At 42.4% G+C, this 27,502-nt stretch overlaps 1 protein-coding gene across 3 annotated transcripts in view; it reads right to left on the bottom strand.

The window, feature by feature from the left end:
- Window positions 1–27,502, bottom strand: part of fto (FTO alpha-ketoglutarate dependent dioxygenase) — a 121,912-nt gene that overhangs the window by 79,525 nt on the left and 14,885 nt on the right. For 2 of the 3 annotated variants that reach the window (XM_075464666.1, XM_075464675.1), the window contains exons 2-7: window positions 22,027–22,104; window positions 20,832–21,852; window positions 18,265–18,390; window positions 13,353–13,432; window positions 12,829–12,972; window positions 6,646–6,765 (exon numbers count right to left, since the gene is read on the bottom strand). In XM_075464666.1, the coding sequence (XP_075320781.1) occupies window positions 6,646–6,765; window positions 12,829–12,972; window positions 13,353–13,432; window positions 18,265–18,390; window positions 20,832–21,852; window positions 22,027–22,104 (1,569 nt within the window). The remainder of the gene's footprint in view (window positions 1–6,645; window positions 6,766–12,828; window positions 12,973–13,352; window positions 13,433–18,264; window positions 18,391–20,831; window positions 21,853–22,026; window positions 22,105–27,502) is intronic. The other variant, XM_075464682.1, reaches the window with a different exon arrangement.

Consider the following 27,502-nt stretch of genomic DNA (forward strand, 5'->3'; position numbering starts at 1 on the left):
GCCGCCGTCCACACTGAATGCGATTAAACTGAGCAGTGATTAATCTGGGCTGCCCCATAATTCCTCTTTACCACTTTAATGGATGTTATCTCCCCTCCTCTGAAGGCTTATCGTGCTGATCGGGGCCAAGGATGAGGAGAGGAACAGGAGGGGGGTGGCTATGGGTAGAGGGGGAGAAATTAAACCAAATCCATACAGCAAATGAATAAGTAAGCAAATGAATAAGTAAGTAAATAAATAAACGCAGGGATTGAGGGTGCTGCTAAGCGGATAAGGCAGATCAGTCTCTGTAAAGTGCTCATTTGTTTTCTAAGAAGACGAGACAAGCTGCCTTCAAAGCCTACCGATGGAGTAAAAAACACTGTCGACATCACAATTCGCAGACAAACAAAATGAATTATCCAAACTGCTGTCAGTAAAACTCAACACAGTAACAGTGTACAGATGCACAACACCGTAGCGGACACTAGGTATGTAGAGAAGGAAAAGTTTTGGGACAATGAACTATATGCTGTAATTAGGAAAGAATTGCACTGATCTATCATGGATCCATTCAATAATTTTAAAAGAGAGTGAAAAGCTGGTGTCAGGTTTAAATCACTAATACACAGTAAAACACTGCAAAATACTATCAACAAGAACAGTTGCGAGTCGCAGGGTGAGTGTGTTTGTCTGTGTGTGAGCCATATTTCTTTTATCACCTAACATTAAAAGTTAACAGACCAATTAATAATTGGAACTAAAATGTTCAACTGCAGCAACAGTATCCATTGGTTAACTAAAGAGTTCTCTACATTAAACCTTACCAAAATGCTGCTTTTAGACTCAACTTAATGGCCAGCGCTGTGTGCATGTAAGCGTGTCTACCCTTGTGTTTCTGTCCTTCCATGTCTCAGTTCATGTACATAAATACATGTGTGAGAGCCTAGTAAAAGTCTGACAGAGTTAAACCTGTCCGGGGTTACAGCGATATTGCACTGAGATTCTGTCCTAGACAAACCTCTGTGGGATTCCATTCAACACTAGTGTACATCTTTAGGTACAAAGCTGCGGGCTGCATTGGCTCCAGGTAACATGAACGCTCCCTTCAAGCCACCGCGTATCTGTCCATGAAAATTCTCTAAAGGGGTTTAAGCATTTACGCAGAAACACTATCAGGCGCTGCCGAAAATTCAGCTTACCCTGTTGAGTAGGGACTTCAAAGAGAATTGCAAATACCTTTGCACCGCTACATTTTCTCTTTCTCCGTGTCTCTTCCTGCTTCTTTTCATTTTATATTTCCAAACACAAGCTGCCGCGCGATGTAAAATGTATTAACAGCCATATATTTCCTCTTTAAATGAATAATAACAATAATCTCGCAGTAATTTCGTTTTTATACGGCTCTGTCTAAATAGGGCAAAGCAAGCATGCTAATATACAACTGCAGGTAAACAAGGCCATGCAATAATGAATGTGTGGATTAGGCCTGGAGTCTATGTAGCGCGATAAGGAGAAACAGCTGCTACTATCCAGGTAACAGCACATATTGACTGTCAATGAAGGATAAACTACCGTGCAGCTGCACTCTCACTGTGGACACACTCCACAAACACATAAAGACGCACTGACATATACAAAAAATCAGCAGCCATACACACATCCACACACACTGTATGTAAGTACAGCAAAGAATTGGAATATAATCGACATATAAGCCTATTTACATAGCATGAAGCTTTAAATGCAAAACAATATGATGCCTAAACACAGTGTGATTTAATGTAAGAGATAATAAATGGCTTCATAATGAGCAATAAAAATGCTCTTTAAACAGTTTACTGCTTAGTTCACACTTATAATTAATCTGGCTTCCATGTGTGCATATAAAGTGGGTATAAAACTCAACCGTGGAAGTAAATCGGCGAGCGAAAGAGAAAAATGACTGCTGGTAAACATCTGCAACGTAATTCGGCCGCAGCCTCGAGCTTTGAAAACACGTCGCCTTTTTCCTCTCACCTGGACCTGCAGAGCTCCGAATAACTCCTTACAAAAAACTGCACCCTCAAAATTATTTACGCTGAAACGCACAACAGGAAACCTTAACATTTATTATGTTTTACAAAGCCATCAAATAAGTGGAGAAGGGATTAATTGCCCCGGCCCGACCTTAAAATAATTATTCTGAGCGCTGCAACTCTAAACTCCGATGAAATTGATACACTTTGATAATTAGATTCTTGGCACTGACCCTCTGAAGTCAATAAAGGTTATTAAGGCCAATTGCTGTCTAAACACATTACAGGCAGAGTAAACTGTCCGTCGGAGGCCCCTGCTACTCCAGCGCCAATATGATAATCCATTCTCCGTCCTGGGGGTTTCTTCCCTAGTGCCTGTGTCTCCACTCTGCCATACAAAACCAGATTGGATTCGCTTAACCTTTCCAGGACTTTGATCAAATGAGCTCACACAGCAATAACATTTACATTGACCCCCCCACCCTCCACACACACACACACACACACGCAGTCCCTCTCTCAGTTCTCTACCTCCCCCTCTATGTTTCTGACTCCACAGACTCTCCCCGCACCTCACCGCCTCTCATCCCTCCTCCTCTAACCCCCTCCTCAGCACGTTTGCTCAATAACCTAATCAGCTCTTGATGGCGACCGGGCCAGGCGGCGTATGATTGCAGTGCTGCCCTCCTCGGCAGCCTAGATTGTTTCCGAGGACTGTTATTACAGTGAGGGGAGAAGATGAAATGGTCACCGAGCGCATCTCTGCACAAAAGCACAAGCATGCAAAAGACAGCCTCCATTATAAATCAGAGGGAGTAAATTTTGTCACGCCGGGAGAAAAAAGGCGACTGTGTATATGTAGCATATATGCGTCTGTGCGTGTGACCAAATCGTCTGAAAACAAGGACTGACAGGCTGGGTGAATGGAGCAGAGGAAGACGTGGCCCCGAAACCACTTCCTGTTTTGTACATCTTGAAGTATACAAATGTATTCAACTGAGTGGATCCCATTTATTATGAAAGTAGATTAATTTCCTTGATAGGTGTTGAAAAGATTTCCATCTACAAGGCTCGTTCTCCTGTCAAATGAGGGAGAAAATGTGAGAAAGAGATACGGTGAGATAGCAGGAGCAAGAGAGGCAGAAAACAAGAGAAAGAAAGAACATAAAGAGAGAGTAGAAGAAGAAGAAGAAGAAGAAGAAGAAGAAGAAGAAGAAGAAGACGACAGAGTGCACTGAAATCTCTTTGCATCCGCCGGCTTTTGAAGTTGTGAGATGAGCAGCCACAGAAGTCAGGAAAGTGACAAATTAGGGAAAAAGCTGTACTGTGCAAGCAGAGCTGCTAAATCAATTAAAGTCACGCCGAGTGCATACATTAACATCAATGGCTGACACGTACACGCAAACACACACACACACACACACACACACACAGAGGACAGGGGGAAGAAAGGAGACGTGCTCATGGGCTCGCTGCTGCTTCTCCCCCAGAGTGAAGAAAGGAAAGATAAAAAAATATCACACCGGCATTTAAAATACTCTGCATAAAGCCAAGATTCTCTGTCTATTGTCACTCAGATGGAAGCTATTCGTTGTTGCTAGTTTAAGGAAATGTCACTATTGTGTGATAGCTATGATAGCAGAGTCACGAGGGAACACAAGGCTCCGAGCCAGGGAGGTCTAAATGGACTTCAGCACCTTGGATCACAAGGGAATGTAAAACCTTTCAGGTAATGCCCTTCTTCCGCCCTTCTTCCACCCTTCTTTACCTTTACATACTCATACACACATTTTCATTTTGCTGTACATTGACATAAAGTACACTTGAAGACTATTCGGGAGCCCGAGTCTTTCGATCAAGGAACCACATGAATTCACGAGGTATCAAAAAGAGGCGAGTGGACTTGTTTTGTCTCGGTTCTTTTTACATTTATTTTTGTATTTTATCAGAATGTCATTCAAATGGAAGGATGAGGATTTGCATGACAACAGGCTGAGGAGCAGAGAGGGAGCCCCAGGGAGAGACAGTATCCATAAACAGGAGCGAGATCCCCCCCCATCTTGCGATATTCTTCATACAGACTAACAAACGCAGCCCAACGCATCCCACAACACTGTTGCTAAATATGACAATAAAGAGAGGAAGCCTGGTGGTTTGTATTACTATTTTAGCAGGATAAAACAATAGACTGTTTTATTGCTACAGCATGGTGTATAAAATAATACGGTGTCATTTTATAAAGTCTATTTAAATAGACATATATTTGTTATTTTAAAATACCTCCGCTGATATCAGATTTGACGAAAAAATAATGCTGTATTAAAATAAATTCTGCAGGCAACAGAAATATCGAAATAAATAAAAAGTAAACAGCATCTGTACACAGTAGGTCACTTGTATTATACCATGCTGTCAACTTTCAGCTTCAAAATGTAAACTATATGCTATAAAGGACTGTAAGTCATTTAAATAACTCAAAGTAATTTAGAGAAATGTGTTTTAATCTAACGTCAGAGAAAGCCGCAGCTATCGAAACCTCCAAAAGGAAAATCTATAAGTCACATCTATGAAGTGCTTTTCATCAGCATATCAGAGGTCGATGCATGTACGTAAATATTGCTAGCAAAAGCAATAACGTTGTCTTTCATCACAATAGTGAATCATTACCTTTATGTGCTCACCAGTGGATTACTTCTGCGCTGGTTCAATATGCATTTCTGCAGGAGACATGCTTGCTTTTGTGTGATTTGACAATGTGAAAATTTTAATCTGCAAAGCTAAGTCTTCTAATAAACACGCATCTGTGTACTTTGAGATACTGAAATGATAAATATTACACATAATTTCATTGACAAATGTGTAATACATACTTATTTTTAATTTTGCAAACTTTTTCTCGGATAAAAAAACAAAAAAACAAAATGGCTCATATTATATTTGCTGCTTTGTATAAAGTTTGTTTCTAAGTTGGCAGTGAATGAAAGTAATTCCCCTTTTTTATATGTAGAAACTCACACAGTGGACCTGCTTTGCTCCCCCATTCGAAACGGAGACGGAGAAACTTAACATTTCACCGATGCCCTTTTCTTAACGTGGGGCCGAATCCCACAATTCATCTGGGCCCAGAGGTGGAGGCTCTGGATGAGTTTGGTCCCTGTCTACTATAACCCCAAACCAACAGCACCGGCACCAGCACCCCCACCCACCCTCTGCCAGGCCTTTCCACTGTGCGAGAGAGAGACTACGACTAGAGCTGAGCAGCGTCGGCAGCAGCAGCACTGTTCTCCTCCAGCCCCTGTCTTTATCCCCGCCTGAGCATTAGATGTGATTACTGCTCAGCGCTCGACACTGACAGAGACAGAGAGCTCCCAGAGACAGCAGGAGTGGGTGAGAGACGAAGAGGGAGCAGGCAGAGAAAGAGGAGCACGGCTTTTTCATTCACCGCGCTGCTGCTACAGCGATACAAGAGTGCCCCCTGCTGCTACTAGTGTCTGGCTATTGAATACACACACACACACACACACACACACATGCACACATTAATGCCATATACACATGAATGCTCACTCTTTGAAATCCAGCCACGAGAGAGGTACTTTGTAGAACCAATAAGTTGGGAGAGAAAGCAAGACCAAGCATGTATCCGTGTGTTTGCGTGCTTTATATCCTCAACAATCTCTGCGTGTGTGTTTGCTACACTTAAAGTATGTACTGAACAGGGCTCTGACTAAGGTGACTTAATTACAAACCTGACATTGCTTCGTGATTGCTTTATAGTGGTGTATAAGTAATAGCCATGTGCCCACGTTCCTCTCTAATAAAACCTCTGTGAGACTACGATTAAACACATGACACATCCTTAATGATGTAGCATAGTGAGAAGTTAGGCACTCCATCATGTTAGTTTAAACTCGCCCTCCCCTGTGAGGAGCATTATTGGACAGCGGAGCATTTATGTAGTTTCTGGAAGAAGCAAAAGCTGAGGCTTGTTGGGCAATTTGAAATGTGAAAATCTGTATTACGACATGAAGGATTGATTAAAATATAAAGCCACTAATATATTCAGGAAATGGTATAATACGACCTTCTTATTGCTCGTTTTTTTTATTCATATTATGGTTTTCTCTAGGTAACAGGAACAGAAATATTACTTTTAACCCAATAAGATTTAATTCAAGGTATAGTATATTTTACCATATTTTCAAATTAAGGTAATTACTGTTGGATATTACACACACACTGCAAAACTAAAACAGCCGCTTACCTTCAGGCTGTGGATGCAGGGCTCTCACATTCATGACCATATTTTTCATCTCATCACTGGGTAAGCCAGCCTGGAGCCTAACTTCATCAATGATTTTTCTTAGGACATTTTTAGGCAAATTGAACAATATTATGTTAAATGTTTTAGAAGTTGAAAAGTTGCATTTGTATATGATTAAAGCTTGTCCAGTAACACATGTGGGAGACACTCTGGCTTTTACACAATCGAAGCTTGCAAGGAATAAATCAAGTTACGTAAACTTGAATTAAATTGGACTTTACTTATAATTAAAGAAAAAATAAACTGGTGTACTAAACCAAACCGATTGTAACAGTTGTTCTTCAAAGCTGTCACATGACCAGCAGCGTGTGTGAGCTATCTCACCATGTTTTCCATGAGCTTCCAGTCTTTCTCCAGCTGCTCCATCGGCCTGGTCCACCAGCTGCAGAAACGAGCGTAACGCTGGCCCTGAAACCAGTACTGTCGCAGCCATTCGAATTCCACCTGCACAAACAGAAATACACGCACACACACACCCAGAGGACAACAATATTAGCTCAGAGAGAACATTTTCCCACAGCTTGATCGGTGATAAGAAAGAAAGAAATGCTGGGGGAAAAAACGGAGAAAACCCTCTCAATACCTAATACAAAAACTATAATAAATAAAGAATAATAAAGCTATATTTTGTATAAAATCCAATCTTTTTTTAATCTTTGAAAAATAAACTTGAAAAACATTTTGAATTGACATATCATTTTATACAGTTCCAGTCAAACGTTGGGACAGGACTACTGTAGGTTTTTCTTTATGCTGTTTAGTTCATTGCAGAAGAACACGCGGGACATCCAAACTATGTTTCAAAAGGCCACGATGACACGTTTTCATTGCATGACAGAAAAATAATGTAGCGGAGATAACAAACTGTGGTCATCCCTGTGACAACAGTCACACCCTTAAACCACAGATATGCAAACATCCCACGCAAACAGTTCATCCACACAAAAAATTCCAGTCAGCACACCTGAAAACTCCATCCACTTCCTCCTCTGCTCATTCTCCCTCCCCTCCTTCCCGTCCTTTCCTGCTCCGTCTGGAGATGACAGTGTCTGCTGCTGAGCCGCTCCCCTCTCCTCCGCTGGGAGTGTTTTTGTTTCCTGCTCTTTTGAAGTGCTGATTTAATCCTCGCCAGGATGCTTCACGTAGCCAGGTGTAGCCTCGCTACTTCTGAGTGTGTCGTTCGGCGTGCCTGTTTGTGAGTTTGGACCTGCGTCGCACACGCATCAGTGTGTTTGCGTCCCCGCGTGTGTGTGTGTCTGCATAACTGTGCGAGCGGCTTTGTTAATGTCTCTGCATTAAATTGCCACGTGAGTGTGTATGTCAGAGATTGCCACAAATGCCACCAACATGAACGCAAGACGCTGAGTTGCCCTCCCCCTAAAACGCTCTACAAAGCATCATCCAGAGCAAACAATGCACATCCCATTTCAGTTTGACGTACACAACAGTACAACACAAAGTGCAGTTGCAAACTATGGAGTCGGATATGAAACGGAACAGAGAGCGCTATTGTTAATTTTCTGAAAACAAATTTTTTGTTGTTGTTCTTCTAACAGAGCATTAGTCAACATATAGAACAAAGTCTTTTCACCCGTGAACTAACAGTCTCAACAAGATTTGAGCACAAAATTCTGTTCAAGAGGTCCCATGAAATGTAATTCCTGCTGATATTATTTTCCTTTTTGTTTTCGGTGCATCTCAGTTTTTTGGCATTATATACCAATCCTAAACTGTAATCCAACCCTGTTTCTAGCAGTCTATATGATGCCCTGATGCGAGGTTTGAATCGGTCTCCGAGAAATCATGTGATCGGTGACAAATGAAGCCTCGCTCCCAACACAATTGGTTCGTCTGGCTACTCGCAATTGGATTTGCATCATTATTCTTTTTCCCCTCAGAGTTTATTTCACATCCATATTTCCTTCATAAACAGCGTCGCATTGAAATATTACTAATTCAACAAGGGCGCACAAAAGGAAAAGAAAAATACAGCAAATTGAAACAAAATCAAAGGGGAGCTACAGGGCATTCCACGCTGGTCATATTTAACTTGTTTGTGTCAGGCATCTTATATGAGCAGAACTGTTTGCTGTTGGTGGTGCATGAGATGGAGCGAGTTTTGAAAACAAGACATTTGCATGTGTGACAATATTATGAAACTCTTTGAACGAATGAGTTGAGATTTTTTTAGAAAATCTTTTATTTGCAGCTTTGAACAAAATAAAATGCGAATAAAAGAACAGAGCAGATGGCACAAATATTAAAACCGCTTCCGTATCTTGAATGATGGTTTAAATTGTATATAAGAGTTAACATTAAATCAAATAAGAAAAACAAACATGTGTATAAGGAAATGAAACACTGGTATAGTAGCTTAAATATTATGAACCAGTGTTTAATTTTCTTACATATATATATATATATGTATACATATAGATTTCTGAAAACAGATTTTATTTCACTTCGAGCATTTCTTAAAGTAATTTTGAGTCAAAGCCAAGTTCCAATTCCTTATAATAAAAGTGAATTTGCAAAACATTAACACTGTGCCCGAAATATTGTTAGAAATGTTGGCATTTTCCAGTGGTCATTGCTCTGTAAGATGAGTCAAGTCACCTACCAGCCACCCCCTCATAAACAACAAAGGATGAGAATTATTGACACAAACAACCTGAGTGGCCTGTCTGGGGCAGAATCTGTGCACAGAGTAGTTCTGCCATTGACTCCCAAAAGGCTCTGATCACAGCAGGGATGACATGCAAGGACTGGGGCATGTCAGGGAGAATACACAGCCAGTGGCGCAGCTCAGCAGCCTCTCAGTCACTCCATACAACCCACCCTTCAAAGAAATGTCATCCTTTATGGTCCCTTCAACACACTCCAAATCCACTCCCCTTCGATCACTACAGCTCAAACACACAACAAAGCCACGAGAGCCAATATCGGACGTCCTTTTCTCTCAGTCTGTCTCTCCTTCTATCTCTCTGATTGTCTGCCTGTCCTTTGGTGAGAAGAAGCCAACCTGTGTCTCCACTTTGAGCTGACATGGCTGCCTGTCCCCCACAGCGCAGGCAAGTGGCAGGCACAAAGCAGGCCATCTAAAGCAACTGAGGAGCACTGGCTATTTGGTATTTGAGAGTCTGGCCACCCAGCTGAGACTTGCCAAGCAGGGAACTCTGACTAAATGCCACCCATCCGGGCAGACGGATCGAAAGCATGTGCGAAATAGAGGGTGGTTGTTATGCCTAGTTTTTCTCTGAGGTGGCAAGGAGGGAGTGAGAGGAGAGCCAGTGACTCCCCTGCGGCAGTCCCTGTCATCTCTCTAGGTGATGGACACACTAACTACACATTAGCTCCACATTAGTGGAGTGGCCACCCACCTCGGCAACTCTGGAGTTAAAGCCAAGAAAGCCTCTTATTTCTTATTTAATGAGAGGCATTTTTTTTTTTTTTTTTTTTTTCCGCCCCACACCTTCACGGTATTCCCTGAACGGGTCCAATCAATTTCCGAGCCGGAGCCCTGAGGTGAGAGCTGATGAGAGTGTGATCGATCCTTCTCTGCCCCCCTCTGTTTACCTATCCCGGCCTCCTCTCACATCAGCCAGGATAACTGGTTCCTCCAACTCTCTGAGAGCGACCTGACACTCATCACATACTTGCTAAAGTGGTCATACGAGGTTATAATGTCAATTTGTATTCTATCCAAAATTATTTGTCTTATTATTATTAGAAGTAGTAGTAGTTGTAGTAGTAATTTTACACCCCAGTGACGGAGGACTCAATATTAGTGTCAATTATATCAATTTCATTAAATCAGTCTTGAAACAACATTTAAAAAAAATGTAAAAGCTAAGTTTTGCAGAAAGTGAAGGTGAAACACATTTGCTTTTAAGGCATTTCATCCCTATTATCAATCTGAGATAAATAAACCTGTAAGATGAGCAATAAAATGCTTTAGGGTAAAATAATACGGCCAAAATAACAAATAGAAACTACACACAGCACTGATCTGCAAGAAAAAAATGTGTTTTCAGAAGTGATTTATAAGATTACAATGACAAGCCCCTCAAGAAGGGTGTTTGAGAGCCAGGCAAAGACTTGAGAGCCTTGGGGGAGGCATTTTGAAAGCAGGACACTTGAAGGTCATGCACACCTGCTTCTGCAAGGTTTACTTTCAGCTGGAACATGTGGGGGAACCTTGTCCCTCCCTGCAATATTTACTGTGGGGGGACTAGCATCATTAGAAGGCGTCCCTCAGGGCACTCTGTCACACACCCACCTGGGAAGTGACACAGTGGCTTTAAATGAGACAAGACATTTGCGTCTGGGATTAGCATTTCAAAGCCAAACGTGCACACGGGGGCTGCGTGGCAACGCAATGTTTGACTACCCCGCCGACTGAGACAGCAGGTAAGATTAAAAAGAGACGGTGAGAGGGACCACGCGTAACAAACAGGTGGGAAGTTCGGTTTTCTTCATTTCTGTCTCTTCAACCAGACACCCTGCCCCGTCAACACACAGCGACGCCCGGGTGGCAGACGGTCCACTTCATCATCATCAGGCCCCACCTACATCCTTTGAAATATGCCAAGCCCCTGTCCTTCCCATTATTGTAAAATATCAGCAGAGTGTCAGCTGGTTCATGCTTGATGTTTAGCACATTTAAAGGAGAGGCCCAAAAGGCGCCGCTCAGGTCAGGCTGCCTGCATGTCTCAGGCTTGTTCACTCCTCGGTTGTCCATGTCAAACACGACCCGCGCAATATGCGCCCACCGAGCAGCAAAGTGGGCCGTCATCATAAATAACTCCACCAACAATACATCATTTAAGTGGGTGTTCTGCTCTCGTGGGCAGCTCCAAACAAATGGCCACATCGATCATTGCAAGAGCCAGGTAGGGTAGCCTTGAGCCCCTGAGAGCACCACCTTCTTACTTAAGCACTCCCACATACACGCAGCAACCTTGTATAAATAGCACCCTGTTTTCCCAAATAAAGCCCCCCCCCCGGTGAGGGCCTGTGCTTGGTAATCCTGTGGCGCTATGCGGTAAACTACCAGGTGTTGGTAGTTCAACTAGCGCAGCAGTTCTCCCCAAACACAGACAGCCCTATTGTTTGGCAGTGCTGAATAATTAATATTGTCTACAACCTTTAAACAACCTTACGTCAGACTCATCTGTCATGGCATCCTGCTGAGGGGCCTGGATGCGAGCGTCGGCTTGGATGTGCACTTTGGGCACAGGGGTGTACAGGGGGAGAGGTTAGATGCGATATTAACTGCTGCCTTGCGGCAAGCTAACACAGGAGGCCATTGCTCTATAGTCAGACCCTCAAGTTCCTCATTTTTGACCTCACTTTATCCCTCAGTACTCCAAGCCAGCATCACTCATTGTTGTACGAACGGGGGTTAGGGAGGGGACAGGGGCAAGACTCCATCTTTAGAAAACATATGGAGAGGCTATTGCCTTACGATCCATCAAAGGCCAGGACAAATGAGAACAACCTGGATTTCATATTGAAGTCATTTCCCTGAGTGGAAACAAGGTAAGTAGAGGGCGGGAAGCTGGCAAGCTCCCTTTCTGCTGTTCACAAAGTGTTAACCTGCCATCACACCACTCCCAGTATGGTCTCTAAATCTCATGATTCAGGGAAAACCAAATCATCCACGATTAAATAGTATCGATACCATACGTGTTTCTGTTAATAAATTACTGTAATTATTCTGCGTCCTACTGTGTGTGCACCTTCACTTTTGAAAGATTTGATCATGTATTTCGTGGAATGCTGTATTGTTTGCTGAACTATGTAGGTTGCAGGTTATAATCTAGCTGACTAAAGCGATCACATGAAGGAATCTAAACTAGTGAAGATATATCACTGCTGTCAACTCTTTCTCCACAGAATACTAGGTCAACAAAAGAACTGTAATTTACATATGTGCACTGGATTTACATACATTACAGGTATGTAAATTCATATGATGCAAAAAGCACAAATGCATGTTTTCTCTAATACATTAAATTCCTGAATATGTTTATCCGTGTTATTCATGAAGAATGCTTTCTTTCTATTCAACAACATCGATGCTGTTCGGATTAAATCATCATCATATTTGCAGATGGTTCTTAGTTGTTTTTAACCTCCTTGGAGTAACAGATTACTGAGGATTACAGCATCAGTACAACTCAGATTGTGTCGGGGAGGTTTACAGTCACGGATGAAAATATTAAAACTTTCAAAGACTGCCGTGCTATTGTGTAAACACTTTTGGACCATATTCTGCTTTCCAGTGTGGCTCCCCTCTCACGTTTGACACCCCAAGAGGGCCTTCAGCCCAAGTATTTCCAAATGCTGTTTGGATTCCATGTAATCCAGTTCTGATGCATTAGTTGGTGTATGTGTCAACCATTTTACCAACACACACAAATGAAATGAAAAAAAAAGCGTCATGCACATATGCAGACGTATTATTGCATGTATAAGTGCGTGCACATGCATATGAACACTCACCTCATTGTGAATCTCCTCACAGTGCTGTAGTGTGGTCGGCTGCAGAGTCAGCAGGCTGTGGGAGCCCGTCTCGGGGTCAGTATGAAGGTTGGAAAGGGCCTCTTGGCACCGTGACTGGATGTAGGTCAGGGTCCCGCTGGAACACTGATAGGAATGAGACCCAACATCACAAATGTTACCAGTGGGTAGGGATTACCTGTTTTATCTTCATAAAAAGATGCTGGAATACGAAAACAACCGTCTACCTAACGTGATCCTGATGAATAACGCCAAAAGTTAACTTTGATCAGCATGATCCCAAAGATGGGATTCCATTGGCTTTTAAAACCAAAGATTTCTTGTTTTACTCATTTTAGAAATGTACTTATTATAAGGAAAAAAAAATGTCGGTAAAGTTTTGAGCCACAAGTACTGAACAAAGCAGTCCTTACTGAAGCCAAAAGAGACTGTTTGCATACTTCACAGCATTTTCCACACAGATTTGAAACACAGCGTTTTTCCCTTTGGTTTGTCTGACTTCTCACCTCTGCAACTCTGTGCGTGGAGCTGAAGCGTGCGCTGTCTCCAGCAAGGACACAATGCTGGTGGGTGCTGTTCAGGTCATCTGGTGAATACAGCGATGAGTAAATCATCAGCATGTACTCACAATGCTGCCGAGAATCATCAAAAGAACAAAGAGGAGCGCAAACACAAGAGAGCTCAAACCTGAAAAGACTAAAAAAAATTATTGATCTAATATTTATTGAGTGATTTTGTTCATTTCAACAAATAAAAGAGCAGACCCTCGAAAAAGAACACTTTACAGCAGAAAAACAGATGAAAAGCACAAAGTGAATTAGACTAAATCAGCTTGTACACTCAGACAGATTTAGCTTGGTCCAGCACCAAATCAAGTAGAGTGGAGAGCACTGTACTATAATTTTAATTACCAAACAAAACCAGATCGTGCTCAATCTGTCAAGAGGGAAGAGCCATACCAACAAACATTTGTTCAATATCGCACGAGCTTTACAGAGCGGCCTTGGTGCTGTTTCCTGTGTATCCCGCCATGTGTTTCTTTGTGTGTATAGATGTTTCTCAGCTCTGCCATTATTTGCCTCACACCAATAATTAATTTAGCCATGACAGAGCTGTCATTCACAGCACATGTGCATATTTACACCCGCCTTGAGCAAGAGTACACCAGCTAATGCCTATGATTTGAAAGTCAAACAGCCAAATGCTTTGGGAGGAAGATATTATTGTTTGGTGGGAGAATAAAAAATTAAAAAAAGACAGTGACAAACAAAACAACTTGCCGGTGTTTTCTTCACCCTGATGAGATTGTGAAGGATTAGGTCTCTGGGCAGAATTACTCTGCGTCTTTAAAACTGTTTATATCCAATAACAAATTATCTCCATCAATCTGCTCTTTTCTTGGCGCGTCTGATGCAGTCAGTGGGATCAGGAGGGAGTAGAGGCAAACTCGATAACTGTAATAAATATTTATCTTTCTTTCAACCCCTGTGCCTGCTGCCACTTGTCCTCCTTTTCCAGGAAGCAGGCTTTTAAATATATTGGGTCAACTCCTTTCCCCAGCCCCCCTGTGCATTGGGAGCTGGAAATCAGATTATTGAACAGGCCCGGTGTCAAGACTTGCATTGTTCTTTTTTAACCACTGAAATTCCATTTGGGTGGAAATGATGGTGATTCAATTTGCCTCCAGCAGCTCAGACATTAGCAGTTCAAAAGGGCCAGCCGCCGACAAATGGTGCTGAAAATACATAATGGTGTCTGTGGTTATATGCCATTGTAGTTTCCTTTTAATACCAGAAAAACTACTTATCGCAGGGTGTATGTCACTGAAACATCGGTACGATATATTTTAACATTTGGTTTAGATGTGACTGCTCTGTCTGTGTGTATTTGAGATGAGGGAGGGTCAGAAGCACCCCTTCGAATGTGTGTATTTTCAAGAAAGCGAGTTGTGCAAATTTATAAGTGAGTGCATACGTTTGTGCACTGTGCCAAGTGTTTAATTCAGGCAGGCCAACAAAGCAACAGACGGCCGAGGACTGTGTCAGTCGCTATCGTTGTGGAGCAGTTGGCCTCTCAAGGGCGTACTCACCAAGTGGAGCATAAATCCCCACTGATCCGCGACAGTCAAGTCCCATTAGAATGGTCTGCACAACAGCCCATCACTCTATTATCATGGTTGGCCTGAAACTGACGGTTCCATTGTAAATCTTATCCCGCTAAAGGAGGTTGGCTTCAAGGCCTGTCAAGCTGAATATTAGGTACAGACACTGCTGCTAACCCTGATGAAAACATCTTCAAAGAGTGGGTATGAGGAAGTTGTTAAAACCTTCCTGTTCCTTTTTTAGTTGTCAGTGGCCCTTTTGAAAGCTACTTTAAAACAGCTCAAACGTATCTTTAGATCATATTGCATATAGTATATCAACATGTTTACGTCGCAATGCAAAAAAACAGAGCAAAATGACCTGCAATACTAACATGTTATCATCTTCACCAAGCATCAAATGCATTTGCTGATGACTCCACAGTCTATGTGTTTATGCATCCATGTGTACAAATGATACAAATTAATACTAGCATACAGTCATGTGTAAAAGACAGGACACCCTCTTTCAATTCTAAGGTTTGTGAAGAAAAAAATAAAATAACAACAATGATAATAAATTTGAAAAATACAAGCTCGTATTAACAAAAACACATTTTGACACCTTTGACACTGTCATTACTTATTTAACTAAACTTAAGCTACATTCCAGCACACCCTCACCACTTCCACGGGAATAGAGAAGGTAAGTAGCAGCTTACCAGGTGCAGTTTATTGAAGGAACTTAATGGACTGATCCACAGGAAGTGTGGGCACCTCTATGAAAGCAGAAGTTTGGGCAGTTTGTTTGTCTGGAGAATTCAGACGTGTCAACACAATGCCAGGGAGGAAAGAGTAAATAAAGGGTTATAAGACCATTTACAAACTATTTGGATTCAATCATTCTCCGGTAAAAGAGATTATTCACAAGCGGAAAACATTTCAGACAGTCGCCGATATTACCAGAAGTGAACGTTCCAGTAAGTTAAGGTCGGACCGTGCAATGCTCAGAGAAATGTAAGTGACCTAAGAGCTACATCTCAGACTCCACGGGCCTCAGCTAGCATGTAAAATCTTACAACGTACAATTAGAAAAAGACTGAACCATTAGTTTGTAAGGGAAAGCATCTTCTCTCTAAAAAAAAGAAACATTACAGCACAGCTTAGGTTTACAAAGTTTTATCTGAATAAATCACAAGACTTCTGGAACAAGAAGTCTTCATTTCGGTCTCACCTTTGGACACGTGAGAACGAAATGAAGATGTTCGAAAACCAAACACAGCATATCAGCACAAACCAAACCTCAAACCAAATGTCAAGAATGGTGGTGAAGGGGTGTTTAGCAGCCACAGAAACGGGACACCAATCTACAACAGAATGGTTGAAAAAGAAAAAAAGAATCTGTGTTTTAGTGGTGCATTCAAAGAGCTCAACCTGACTGAAATACTGCGGCAGGACCTCAGGAGAGGTACTTCATTTTTCAAACACTGCTTTATCCAATATGGCTTAGTTTGTTTTGTTTTTTCCAATGACATGACAGGCTGTATTTACCTCATTTTAAGACCAAGAAAGGACCAAATTATTTTTTTATTATGTCCTGATACATAAAACATCAGAGCTGAAAGAGGATGCACTTTCTTTTTCACATGACTTTAAATGACTTGTATATTTTAAGCAGAAGGTGAATTAACGTGTCAACACATAACACTTACCCGCGAACCCAACATTTTCTCCAAGAGATTCACTTGAACAGGTTTTACAACACCTTCTATAAATAATGATTTAGAATGAGCCTTGTGAGCCCCGGAGCTTAAAAACACTCAATGAATCTCAATAAAATCATCAACAAAATACAGACAGAGCCCAGATGGTCCTTCCAAAACCTTTTCGGTTAAGGCCCTTCCCAACTCCAAGTCCATAACATGATAAAACAAATAAGTAAATAAAATAAAAATACCAGGAGCTAAGAGCTGCTGTAAATCTGAAGTGTCTTCATAAAACAAATTTTCTTTTTAAAACTGACAGCACGTGTTACTTTGTTGGGTTACTGTCTGGATCTTATTTGATCCTGAGGGGATAAAAACTGTGATCTTTTAATCACAAGAAACTCTCTTTAATCACTTGGTCAAACACATTATCTCATACATGTATGTGGCTTCTGGATAGGAGGCTAAAAATCTGAAATAAGCGAATAAAGAAAAGCATTTGACATGTTGATTTCTACATGGATATTGCTGTTAAAAATTAAAGAGACAGTAAGAGACATATAGGGGGGCAAGAATCCCAAGAGGCAGATGTCTAATACTAAGAGGCAAAAATTTAAATATCATAAAGGGATTAGATAAACATGGCTGTAAACAGTGCACAAGAAAAACAGACTTTTGGGATGTAAACATGGCTTCAATAAACAACAATAAAAGTATATTGTATAAAGTATAAAGTATAATTACATGTCATTTCTCAGGGACAAATAATCACAGTGTTCATCTTTCTTTAAATATTACGCCAACTAATCAGTTATTTGAAAATAAAGTGTAATAATTCATCAAGCGGTTGAAGCAAGAAGGTATTTTATGTCTATTCTTCCATACTTATGACATCACGGGGCCTTTTATAAAATAATAAATCCCCCATCCATCCAACCAGGGGTCCTCAATTCTTGTTCGTCTGAACAGAGGCTTCTGTTGTGATGTGGATAAATGTCCTTGCACTCAGAAAATATGAGAGCGCTTGGAGGGACCCATGGGACCAAAAAGAGGAGGGTGGAGGTGTCCGCGGCAGCCAAAAGCATTAAGCTATGATTTACACCCCTGTGGCTTGCTGTCTGTTCTCCCCATAGAGACATAGTCAGCAATGGGTCACAGGACTTCAAAAAATAACATTTGGTTTTCCTAACCTCTCTAATGCACACAATTTCATGGAACCTTAAAGCTCTGTGTTCAGGCCAAGTAAGCGCTCTTCCTCTCTCTTTCTCTCTCACTTTCTCACACAATCACACACGCACACGCACACGCACGCACACACACACACACACACACACACACACGCACGCACGCACACACACACACACACACACACACACACACACACACACGATCGGCTCCATTCCTCCTGCAGAGAGAATTAGAAGACAAGCGCATGAAGAGTGGGAGTGAAGTGCATCCTGCTGGTACGGGTCATTTGGGACAAAGTACAAGAAACACTAAAACACAGGGTAATGAAAGCGTTCCTTCCTCCGCACTCAGACATGGTGGTGAATGCGGCTGAGCTGTGCGAACAACATGTTAACATGTGCATGTGTGCATTCTGCGTGCGTGTTTATGGAGAAACCGTAGTACCTCTCATGTAATAGCAGTCTCCAGATTCCAGCGGCAGCATCAGGCCAGGTGTGTGGATGTCCCAGGCCACCTTGAGCCCAATCCTCCAATATGCTTTCTCACCGCTGCCTCCTTCACTGCTCTCACCTGTCAGTCATACACAGGCCAGCTCACTGTAACATTCGCATCTTACATTATTATTCATGTTTTTGAGCTCCAGGTTGTCGCTTCCACCCAGTGACACTCAGGTTAGGTGTAACAGGAACATGATTAAACTTCAATTCTGTCACATTTATTATGGAAATACATGGGTACTGTTGGGTCAAACTGCAACTTATTACAGATAAAAATGAATCACATCCATTTTTTTTCCTCCAAACTGGTGACTGTTACATCTGGATAATGCAGTGCAGAAACACTATAACAATGCCTACTTATCACAGAAGCCAGAAAATAGAATAAAACCAAATGAAATTAAGAATTACCAGGTTAAAAGTATGGAGTGCAATGATTAAATCAATACCACCCAAACAATGGATGTAAGATGTAAGCCTTTGTCTCCAGAAAGTAAGAATCACTTAGCGTCCGCGCAAAGATGATACGTGTTGCTGTGGTCATATTGGCTGTTAGCACAGGATCTTTATGCTATCATTATGCTGTGCAAGAGGAAATAGTGGGATAAAAGCCCCTGATGTTGTTTAGTGAGTGTGTGAGAGTGTGTTACTGGACAGTATGTATCCTATGATACTCCTGCTGCTGAACCCATTCACTGATACCACCTCCAATGTTCTTCTCCGTCTCTCTCTCCATTCTTACATGGCATCCTAAGAAAACAAGATTTGGCTTGGCTGGCCAACACCCTTCAGCAAAATCAATACTAAAGTTGTTCTGGGCCTCTCTGCCCCATGGCTGCCTTTTCCTTTGCTCAGCACGGATAAATAGTAACTTAATTTCCAGCCATTGTGCTCTAAGAGCCTGCTAATGACTGTACTCCCTAAGGCCTTGGGAATTGTGGAAGACCATCTTCTGTGCCGGAAAACATGTCATGGCAGATTCCTTTGGATTCCTTTGGATCAGAGCAGCTGGGAAAGACACAACTCTACAGTGCTCTGGTCAAAGGAACAAAACAAAGTTAGGCTGCTGGAACAGAGAAAAGGGCATCTCCAAAGAAGCATATGTAATGTAAAACCTGTGGTCTCTGTATATTTAAGATTTCTACCGTGCTGCATTGACGTTTCTTCGGGAATGGGCGTGCATCTCAAAGCTCAGCCTGGCTGAGCCGAGCACCGGAACATAGTTCTCGTCAGACTTTCCCCTCTAAAGTCTGGAGCTGTGGGGGTCACACAGAAGTAGAGAAGACATAGCTGCGAAGCTCGGAAAGGTGTTCCGCTGCGGCGTTTGAAGCCTGTGTTCACAGGCTCAGGGTTGAAATAGCCGAGAACAAATTATTAAAGCAGACCTCTGGAGCAGGTGTTTCTCCTTAAGCAAGTCCCATGAAGAAAGGCCGGCAGTAAAATGTGTTGGGATGTCAGAGCAGTTGGAACTGCACCTGTGTGCCAAAATTACCGTTTCAAGACATAGATTCAGACTGTGTGGACCTCCTGCCTTTCACGGTACAGCACATCTACCATATATAAAAACTAAAGCTCCATCCACAACAGGAAAATATGCTCTGCGCTCATTCCAGTCGTTGCAGGGAGCAAGGAATGGTCTCCCGAGTAGCTGTGCAAGGGACATTTGACGGTAACTTTAATATTCACTAATTCGGTTGGTGGTAGAAGGTTGAGGCAAACTGCAATGAGCAATAAGGCCCTTCACAAGTCATCAATGTTGAGAAAACACTCTGTATCAATTTGTAGATTTGCAATTTCAAGTAAACTTCTAAGTATGTTATTTTAAATTAAAATACTTTAGATATAGCTGTATTGTGTCCAACAGTTTGTTTTGGATATTATCTAGAGAGCAAATTTCCCTCTATCTCTCTATCAACTCAATCAGCAAGTACTATCAGCTCTTCAGATTGTGCACATTCCGTAATTAGGAGACATCGTATTATCCATACAGTACAGTCTAGGAACACTTATCAAAGCGGGACTCATTATTCCATATCAGATAATTGCACATCGATCATTTCTCGGGGAAATGATTTAGATGAGATGCAGTGTGTGTGATAAGGCCTGTTTGTTTGACTGCGCCATTGAGCGGGTGTTAAGAGCTCAGATTCAAATGTCTGTGATCTCCCGACGCACGGGCGGTGATAAGACTGTCAGCAGCGAACTGGTGATGACATTTGATAATGCCCTGACACTATCACATAGATGGATCTGATGGTTGCCTCACTAGAGGCCATGTCTACAGCTGCTACAGCGCTGCCGGCAGGCCATAATACACAAGGTTGGCTGCATCTGATCCACCGAAAAGCAACTGAGATAAGTTGATGGGATGGATATTGAAGAGGAAGACGAAGATGAATGCTAATTTTTAGAATTAAGTTGCACAAGATTAGCTCGATACATTTGGCTTAAGAGAATAAAGAGTTAAAGAAAAGCCTCTGAAAGTTAAATCAGCTAGAGTTTAATAACCCTTACCTTTGTCATCATTACAACTATAGCTGTAAACAGCCACTGGCGAATGAGTGATCAGGTTCTCATCATGGTGCCACCCTACTGCCATTTTCCCCATGCCGTAGTAAGGCTCCTCTTTGAGATGGCTCATTTGCGCTGGGTCCATGTAATTGAGTAAGGTGACATTGAACTTGACTGGACCGGTGTATACCTGCGGAGGACTGGGCTGGGAACAACCCTGCCCACTTGTGTGTTCCTCTTTGTCTTGAATGTGGTAATCTGACAGGCTGTGCTTTAGTTGAGCCACAGGCTTTTGCTGGGCCTCTCGTCCCACAGGTCCAGTCTCTTTGCCGCTGGTGGCCTCGGTTGCCCAGCCAGGGCATCCTTCGCTGTGTTCTGAGGCTGCTGCAGCACTGCCTTCACTATATTTGACTTGAGAGGACTCTCCCTCCTCACTGCTGTGTTTGAACTCAGTCTCCCACTCCCCTTCTTGTTTTGAGCAGCCTTCATCACTGTGCTTCGATTCAATGTCCCACTCCTCGCTGTGCTTTGACTCCGTGTCCCCCTCTTCACTTTGTTTGGACTCCGAGTCCCCTCCTTCACTATTCTTGGAGTCTTCACTGTGTTTGGACTCTGTGTCCCCCTCTTCACCGAGCTTGGCCTCTGCCTTCGCACATTGTGTTATCCTGTCCCCTTCCTTCAGCTGAGACACATCAGAGCAGAAAAAGGTGTTAAGCTCCCACAATGCCTTGCAAGCTGCCCTAAAATCAGGCTCACAACAGTTCTTTCCTTTGACCTCGGTGTCCTCACTGTGCCAGGGAATAGCAAAGAGCCGCGTGTCCAGATAGCGATAGGTGTGGCCCGGCTCACCCAGCAGTGCTCGTGACACGGCCGTGAACACGTCTCGATCACGGACGCGGACCAGATCCTTCAGGAGGCATCCCTTCCTTCTGAGGGTGAGCAGGGCAGCCTGAACTCGACCATGCAGCTCAGTAGGCAGTGAGCACGATCTCCTCAACACCAGGCCAGAGTAGCTGGAATCCCACTAGAAAACAAAAAGACAAAGACCAAGACATACAGAAACATAAAACCTTACAAGATCTAAACTGTAATTAATCTTGCTTTTCAAAATGTAGGAGGTATCACTAGATCCTCTTGGGGTGTCTTTAAAGGCAAGATTTAGATAAAATTAGCTTTTTCTGGGGTAGGGCTGACTCACCAGTTGCTGAAAACCTCCATTTGAAGGTCCCAGAAAGGGGATTTTCTGGTCTCCCAACTCCTGCAGTAGCCTACGCCTCTGTGAAACACAGCACAAATAAACCTGGTAAGACTGGTAAGTGGCTGTGTGTCCAACTAGCCTCAACTTTTCTTTTTTAATCACTTTGTATTAGAGCATTTCTAAAAAGGGTTAAGAGTTTACGTCCAATAACCGAAGTGAAGCAAACCATAAGAAAAATAATCAGTTCGGACAACATTTATCCAGACAAAGAACAGCTCAACACACTGAAATTATGATAACTGAATCACAAGGTATTAACGGTCCTTTTCAATGGGTCATTTTTAAAAGATGATGCCTTCAGAAGTGACTGACGTATCACAAGAAAAGAGGTCATTTTCACCGACATCTCACATTTTTATTATTCTGCAAAGACTTCTGGTGGGTTCTTCACAACCTTATAAAAGATGCCCAGTGCCATACAGAGCACCTCCAATAAAACCGTCAACCTGGTGAACGAATCAAAGTGCCTTTCATTGGGCCACATTCCATTCTGACCTGTAACTCAAACAGCAACCGACATAAAAACTATGGCACCAAATAAAATTGGCTTCTCAGCCCCACTTCTTCTTCCCCCGTATGCGTGAGCGTATGTGTGCGTTGTATCTATATGCACATGTGCAGTCTTTACTTCCCAATTAATTCCCTACATACTCTCTGCATGGTGCTTCTGCAGCAGAGAGGAGAAATGTCTTTGAGTTTTTGGATGAATGGCTTGTGCATCAACAAGCGTTTCAGTCAGAAAGGCAGTGTGTATATTTCCGCGACATTTACAACACGCGTCCGACATTTTCCCCGCACTAATAATGCCAAAATCCTCATGTGGCACGCTGCGGGAAATATGGGATACAGCTGCCAAAATATGTCTGGACTTTTAGAGAGAAATAAAATGTCCTGTTCATAAACATTACAGTACAGCTCTAAAATGTTTTCTGTCCTGAATCAAAGGATGGATGGATAAAAAAAGAGGGCAAGTGGTGAAAGTATGTGCATTAAAGACAGAAGGAGGCGTTAAAAAAAAAAAAAAAAAAAAAAGACCCCAGTAATGGAGGCAGAAAGAAATGGGAGGGCATTTGGTTTGAGGCAGTTTGACGAATACACCTTCAGGGCTGAATCTTTACCTTAGGCTAAACAACACAACACCTGCTGAAAGTTTTCTTAACGGATGTGAAAGAGTGTGCAGCTCCTCCAAGTTATTCTGGAACAAACAAAAACAGACTTGCAGAGAGTTGGAACCTAAAAAAAAAAAAAAAAACAACATGCACTATTCATGGCCAGACAGCATTCAAAGGCTGTTGGAAGAAATTGACAAGCTGACACACATTCATCGGTGTCAAAGTCTAACTCATGACAGAAGCTGAAAATATCAAGGTGCGACTCTGGGCTAGTGCTGTATGTGTATGCATCTGTGTGTGTTTATCTCTTTTCACGGCTGGGCTGCGTCTTTGGTCAAATCATCTGGCAGTCATACAGTTTACTTGTGTGCACATATTTAAAGAAGTAATATGATTACACTCTGCTTTATTCACAGCAAACAAAAGTGCCTATCGTACACATAAAATACATATATATATATAAAGATATAAATATAAATATATAGATATATATGTCCTGTCTGAATAATGCACGGCTGAGATAGCAAGCGTGATGCCTCATCCTCAATTGCACACAACCAAGGCTGTCACACATGTGTCAAATACATCAGCCTACTAAGAAATTCCACAGAAAAAAAAGCAAAGACGAGAAGTTACCGGAGCCCTCTGAGGCAGATGGACTCTCGCAGTATTAGAGAACTGCTGTGTCTGTCTTCCTGTCTACGTGTCTGCACCTGATTCTAAGAGGAAAAATCACAAGGCGCAGGAAAAAAAAAAAAAAAAAGGTCTGCGTTTCCACTCAGACCCAAGAAACGAGATTACCAATTTCATAATAAAGCGGGTGCTTCACGGTAGCGGTGCAAACCGTCTGTGCTGAGTGATATATCTGATGCTTTTTTTCCCCCTCTTTTTTTTCTTCTTTTTTAATCTCTCTCTTCCTTGATAGGATTATTCCCTCAGCCGGACTGTTTATCACAGGAAAACATATTAGGTAGAATAGAACTCAATTGGTTTGCTTTGATCCAGCCTATAAGAGATATCAAACTGTGTACCATATATTTAATAATTTAATTTATTTCACATCTGTGACACTCCAACGGACACTTTCTTCAAAGCAATCTTCACGGAGTAGATTAATGTCCAGCGCTTAGCATCAATAGCTCAAAATAGCCAGATAACTCCACAGCTGCAGGGATAAAAACACCTCCAATGTGACTCGTGTCTGCCCCAGAAAGGCCACTGTTAGAAGAAAAAAAAAAGCATTTCTCTCCACTACTGACAGAGGACACACAGGTTCCCGTATGCTTGTCTAGATTCGGCTGATGCATCTAGAAAGGAAACTGAAATCTTCCAAGTTTTGTAAGTCCAGAGCGTTCACCTGAAGATGTAGATATTTTTCCTATGCACACTTTTGGATAAGTCATCTTTAGTGTGACAGAAAGGCTATACTTACCGTACATCTTTTATACTACACTCTGAGGCGAGAAGTGTGACACATTTTCTTCAACACCTCCCACCAAAGGAGGGCAGCACTCTCTCCAGTGCACACTTTTTCAGGCTGCAGACGCACTGAAAACCTTGGATTTCAAGCAAAGCTTCTGCAGCCAAAGTGATGACGTGATGAGAGATAGCTGTGTAATAGAGCGCTGTGTTTAAACAGCTAGCTAATGGTACTTGTCAGACACCCATTTCAGAAATGGTCCCTCTCTCTGAAAGTGATGGTGAATCAACAGTTTTGACAAGTCGGCTGTAAAACGTCAAATTCAAAGAGACAGGCTTTCCGTGTACATCAAAGGTGCTTCCTCCCCGGGTCCATTTGGCACCGGATCGAAGAATGTAGGAACTTTGTGTGAAGCGACACGGAGTGGAGAAAAGGGCAGGGTGTGCCCGTTCCACCAGGACATTTGTGTTTGCATGTGTGGAGCATAGAGGATCCGCGGAAACCCTGAGTTCATATTTGAGCAGACAAAAACGGAGGAGAAAGATGCACAGACTAATTTCCGAAAGGCCTTCAAATCAAAATCCCAAGGTCCGAGCCAATGGTCGTCCTGTCTGTTCCACAAAGGTCTTTATAGGTCAAGGTCTATCTCATCCTCGGGACATGATACTGACTTCAAATAACGCACCACTTAGGTGCCATAACACATAAATGGGCCGTTGACAGATCATTTCCAAGGTGATGCGCACGTGACCGCATGTGCTCAAGGAGCTTCGGCATTCTCTGCAGGGCTTCTAGTGTTTATCACTTGAACAAACTTTTCTTGCCCAGCACACAAACTAACCATCATCAGCTCCTGTAGGAGTTATAACGTCACAAATGACCTCCCTCGAATATTGTCACACATTACACTTCTTCATTTCATGCATGCCACTCTGAAAAAACACTAAGGGTGAAAAATTAACCATTTCTCTCTTCTGACATTTTGTTTACAGGCCCTTGTGGCATTCATTTACTTTAAGCGTATCAGCGAGAAGCTTGGTGACTCAGTGCGATGGCTAACTGGGCAGACCGGTAAATAGATAACAGGAATGTGTGGGAGCCGACTTCGGAGCTGGGGCACTGGTAATGTGTAACCCCACGCCATCATTCTCCTGCTCAGGGCCAGCCAATGAATATGAATTGCACCGTTAGGGCGAGAGGTCAGTCGGTAGGACGTTGCCAGAAATATCCCAAATGAAATTAGCTTTCAGCAACTTTCCTGTCAAAACGTAAATGTTGTGGGATGGTCTGCATTATCCTCTCATGCATTTGCAGATTCTATTCAGGGTGTAGGTCTAGCTTAAATTTTCCTATGACAAAGTACGTCATTCTAACTCATGCAAACAAAAATATATCAAATGTTCCTGTCAGTAACTGAGACTATAATCCTCAGAGTTTCTCAGTGAGAAAAATATGACAGATATCATAAAAGGTGGGGGTCACACTGAATTTATGGCTCCCAGAAACTTCTTTTGTTTTCCAGTTTTCCCTTTTTCAATTTTTGATTAGAAACAAATGAGAGGAAGAAAAAAAAAAAGACACGTGTGCCCAGAAATAAGAGTGCAAATGGCATCCCATTAACCACTGCGTGCTTTTTCAAACCAGGGAACATTCTGTATGTATCGACAGACATGTTCAGCATGTGTTGGGTGGGCTTGCCCAGGTGGGCTAAGCGATGACAAATGGCAGACGGGCCCGGCTTCGGCCCGTTAATTGTTGTTGGAGGCTGAGGGCTGAGTTGTTCAATTTCACCTCGCGACAGGGTGGCGGGAGATGTGATCATTAATATTAGAACATTTCCATCCATCTACCTGAACAAGAGGCCAGTCATTTAAAAGGCCGGTGCTGGGTAGACCTTTCATGGCCTATTTATAACACTGATCTGAACACATTACCAGAGCTGTGGGGGACCACTGCCAGTCATTAATTAGACGTATACACATACTCGTGGCCACCGTTTCTGTCACTGAATACACAAACACACAACCAGTGTGAGTTTAGTCTCCAAAGTCCTGCCTCGCCTCTCTTTGTCAGCCATGTGTACTCGTACTTAAAACCGCTCTTTCGTTTGTCTCGTGTTACATATAATTCTGTCTGATGGAGAGTGTGTGTGTGTGCACGCGTGTCAAACCGAGAGAAAGAAGTGTGGCACCTCATCTGTTTTTTGAACTCTTCATCTCTCTCACAGCACCTGACAGGCTTACAGGAGGACCCACGTTTCCAGATCAATCATTCAAAAGTATTTACAAATGCACAGAACCAGACTCAGACAGGTTGGCACATGGCCACTCTGTTTAAGTGCTTTTCAATGTGTCTTTGGTGTCAACATCTATTTCACACTTATCTACACCTCAAAGGGGAAAAAAGATGTTTCTGTGACCTTTAGCAAGTGTCAAATCTGGAGAAAAGAAGAGAGGGAAAGAAGAGAAAGAGAAGAGAGGGGGGGGGCGGTTTAAGAGATCTGTCGATGTATGCCTTATATAACCTTTTTTATTTATCCGGGAGTGATTGACTGAGCATGCTCTTTATCAGAAACATACTAGCTGCTTCACACTCACATACCCCAACGATTTCACACAAAGGAGCTGCTCGACTCATCGAAGGAGTTTCTGGTGAATAATAAAAAGTTCCTCTGCTCCTCCAATGGACTAATAGAAGCAAAAAGTCTTGTTAAAGGGCATTTAGAGTTTGCCACCATCTGCAGGATTCAAACTAGTAGCCTTGCTGTCACAAGAGACAATGTCACACGTCTATGAACTCTTGGCAAGCCCCACTGATACCCATTTTGCCTTAATTGTTAGTTTGCAGCCAGGCCATAATGTTTCCATTAGGATTATGTCGATCG

This window comes from Odontesthes bonariensis, chromosome 1 (assembly GCF_027942865.1).
Source record: "Odontesthes bonariensis isolate fOdoBon6 chromosome 1, fOdoBon6.hap1, whole genome shotgun sequence".
Taxonomy (NCBI): domain Eukaryota; kingdom Metazoa; phylum Chordata; class Actinopteri; order Atheriniformes; family Atherinopsidae; genus Odontesthes; species Odontesthes bonariensis.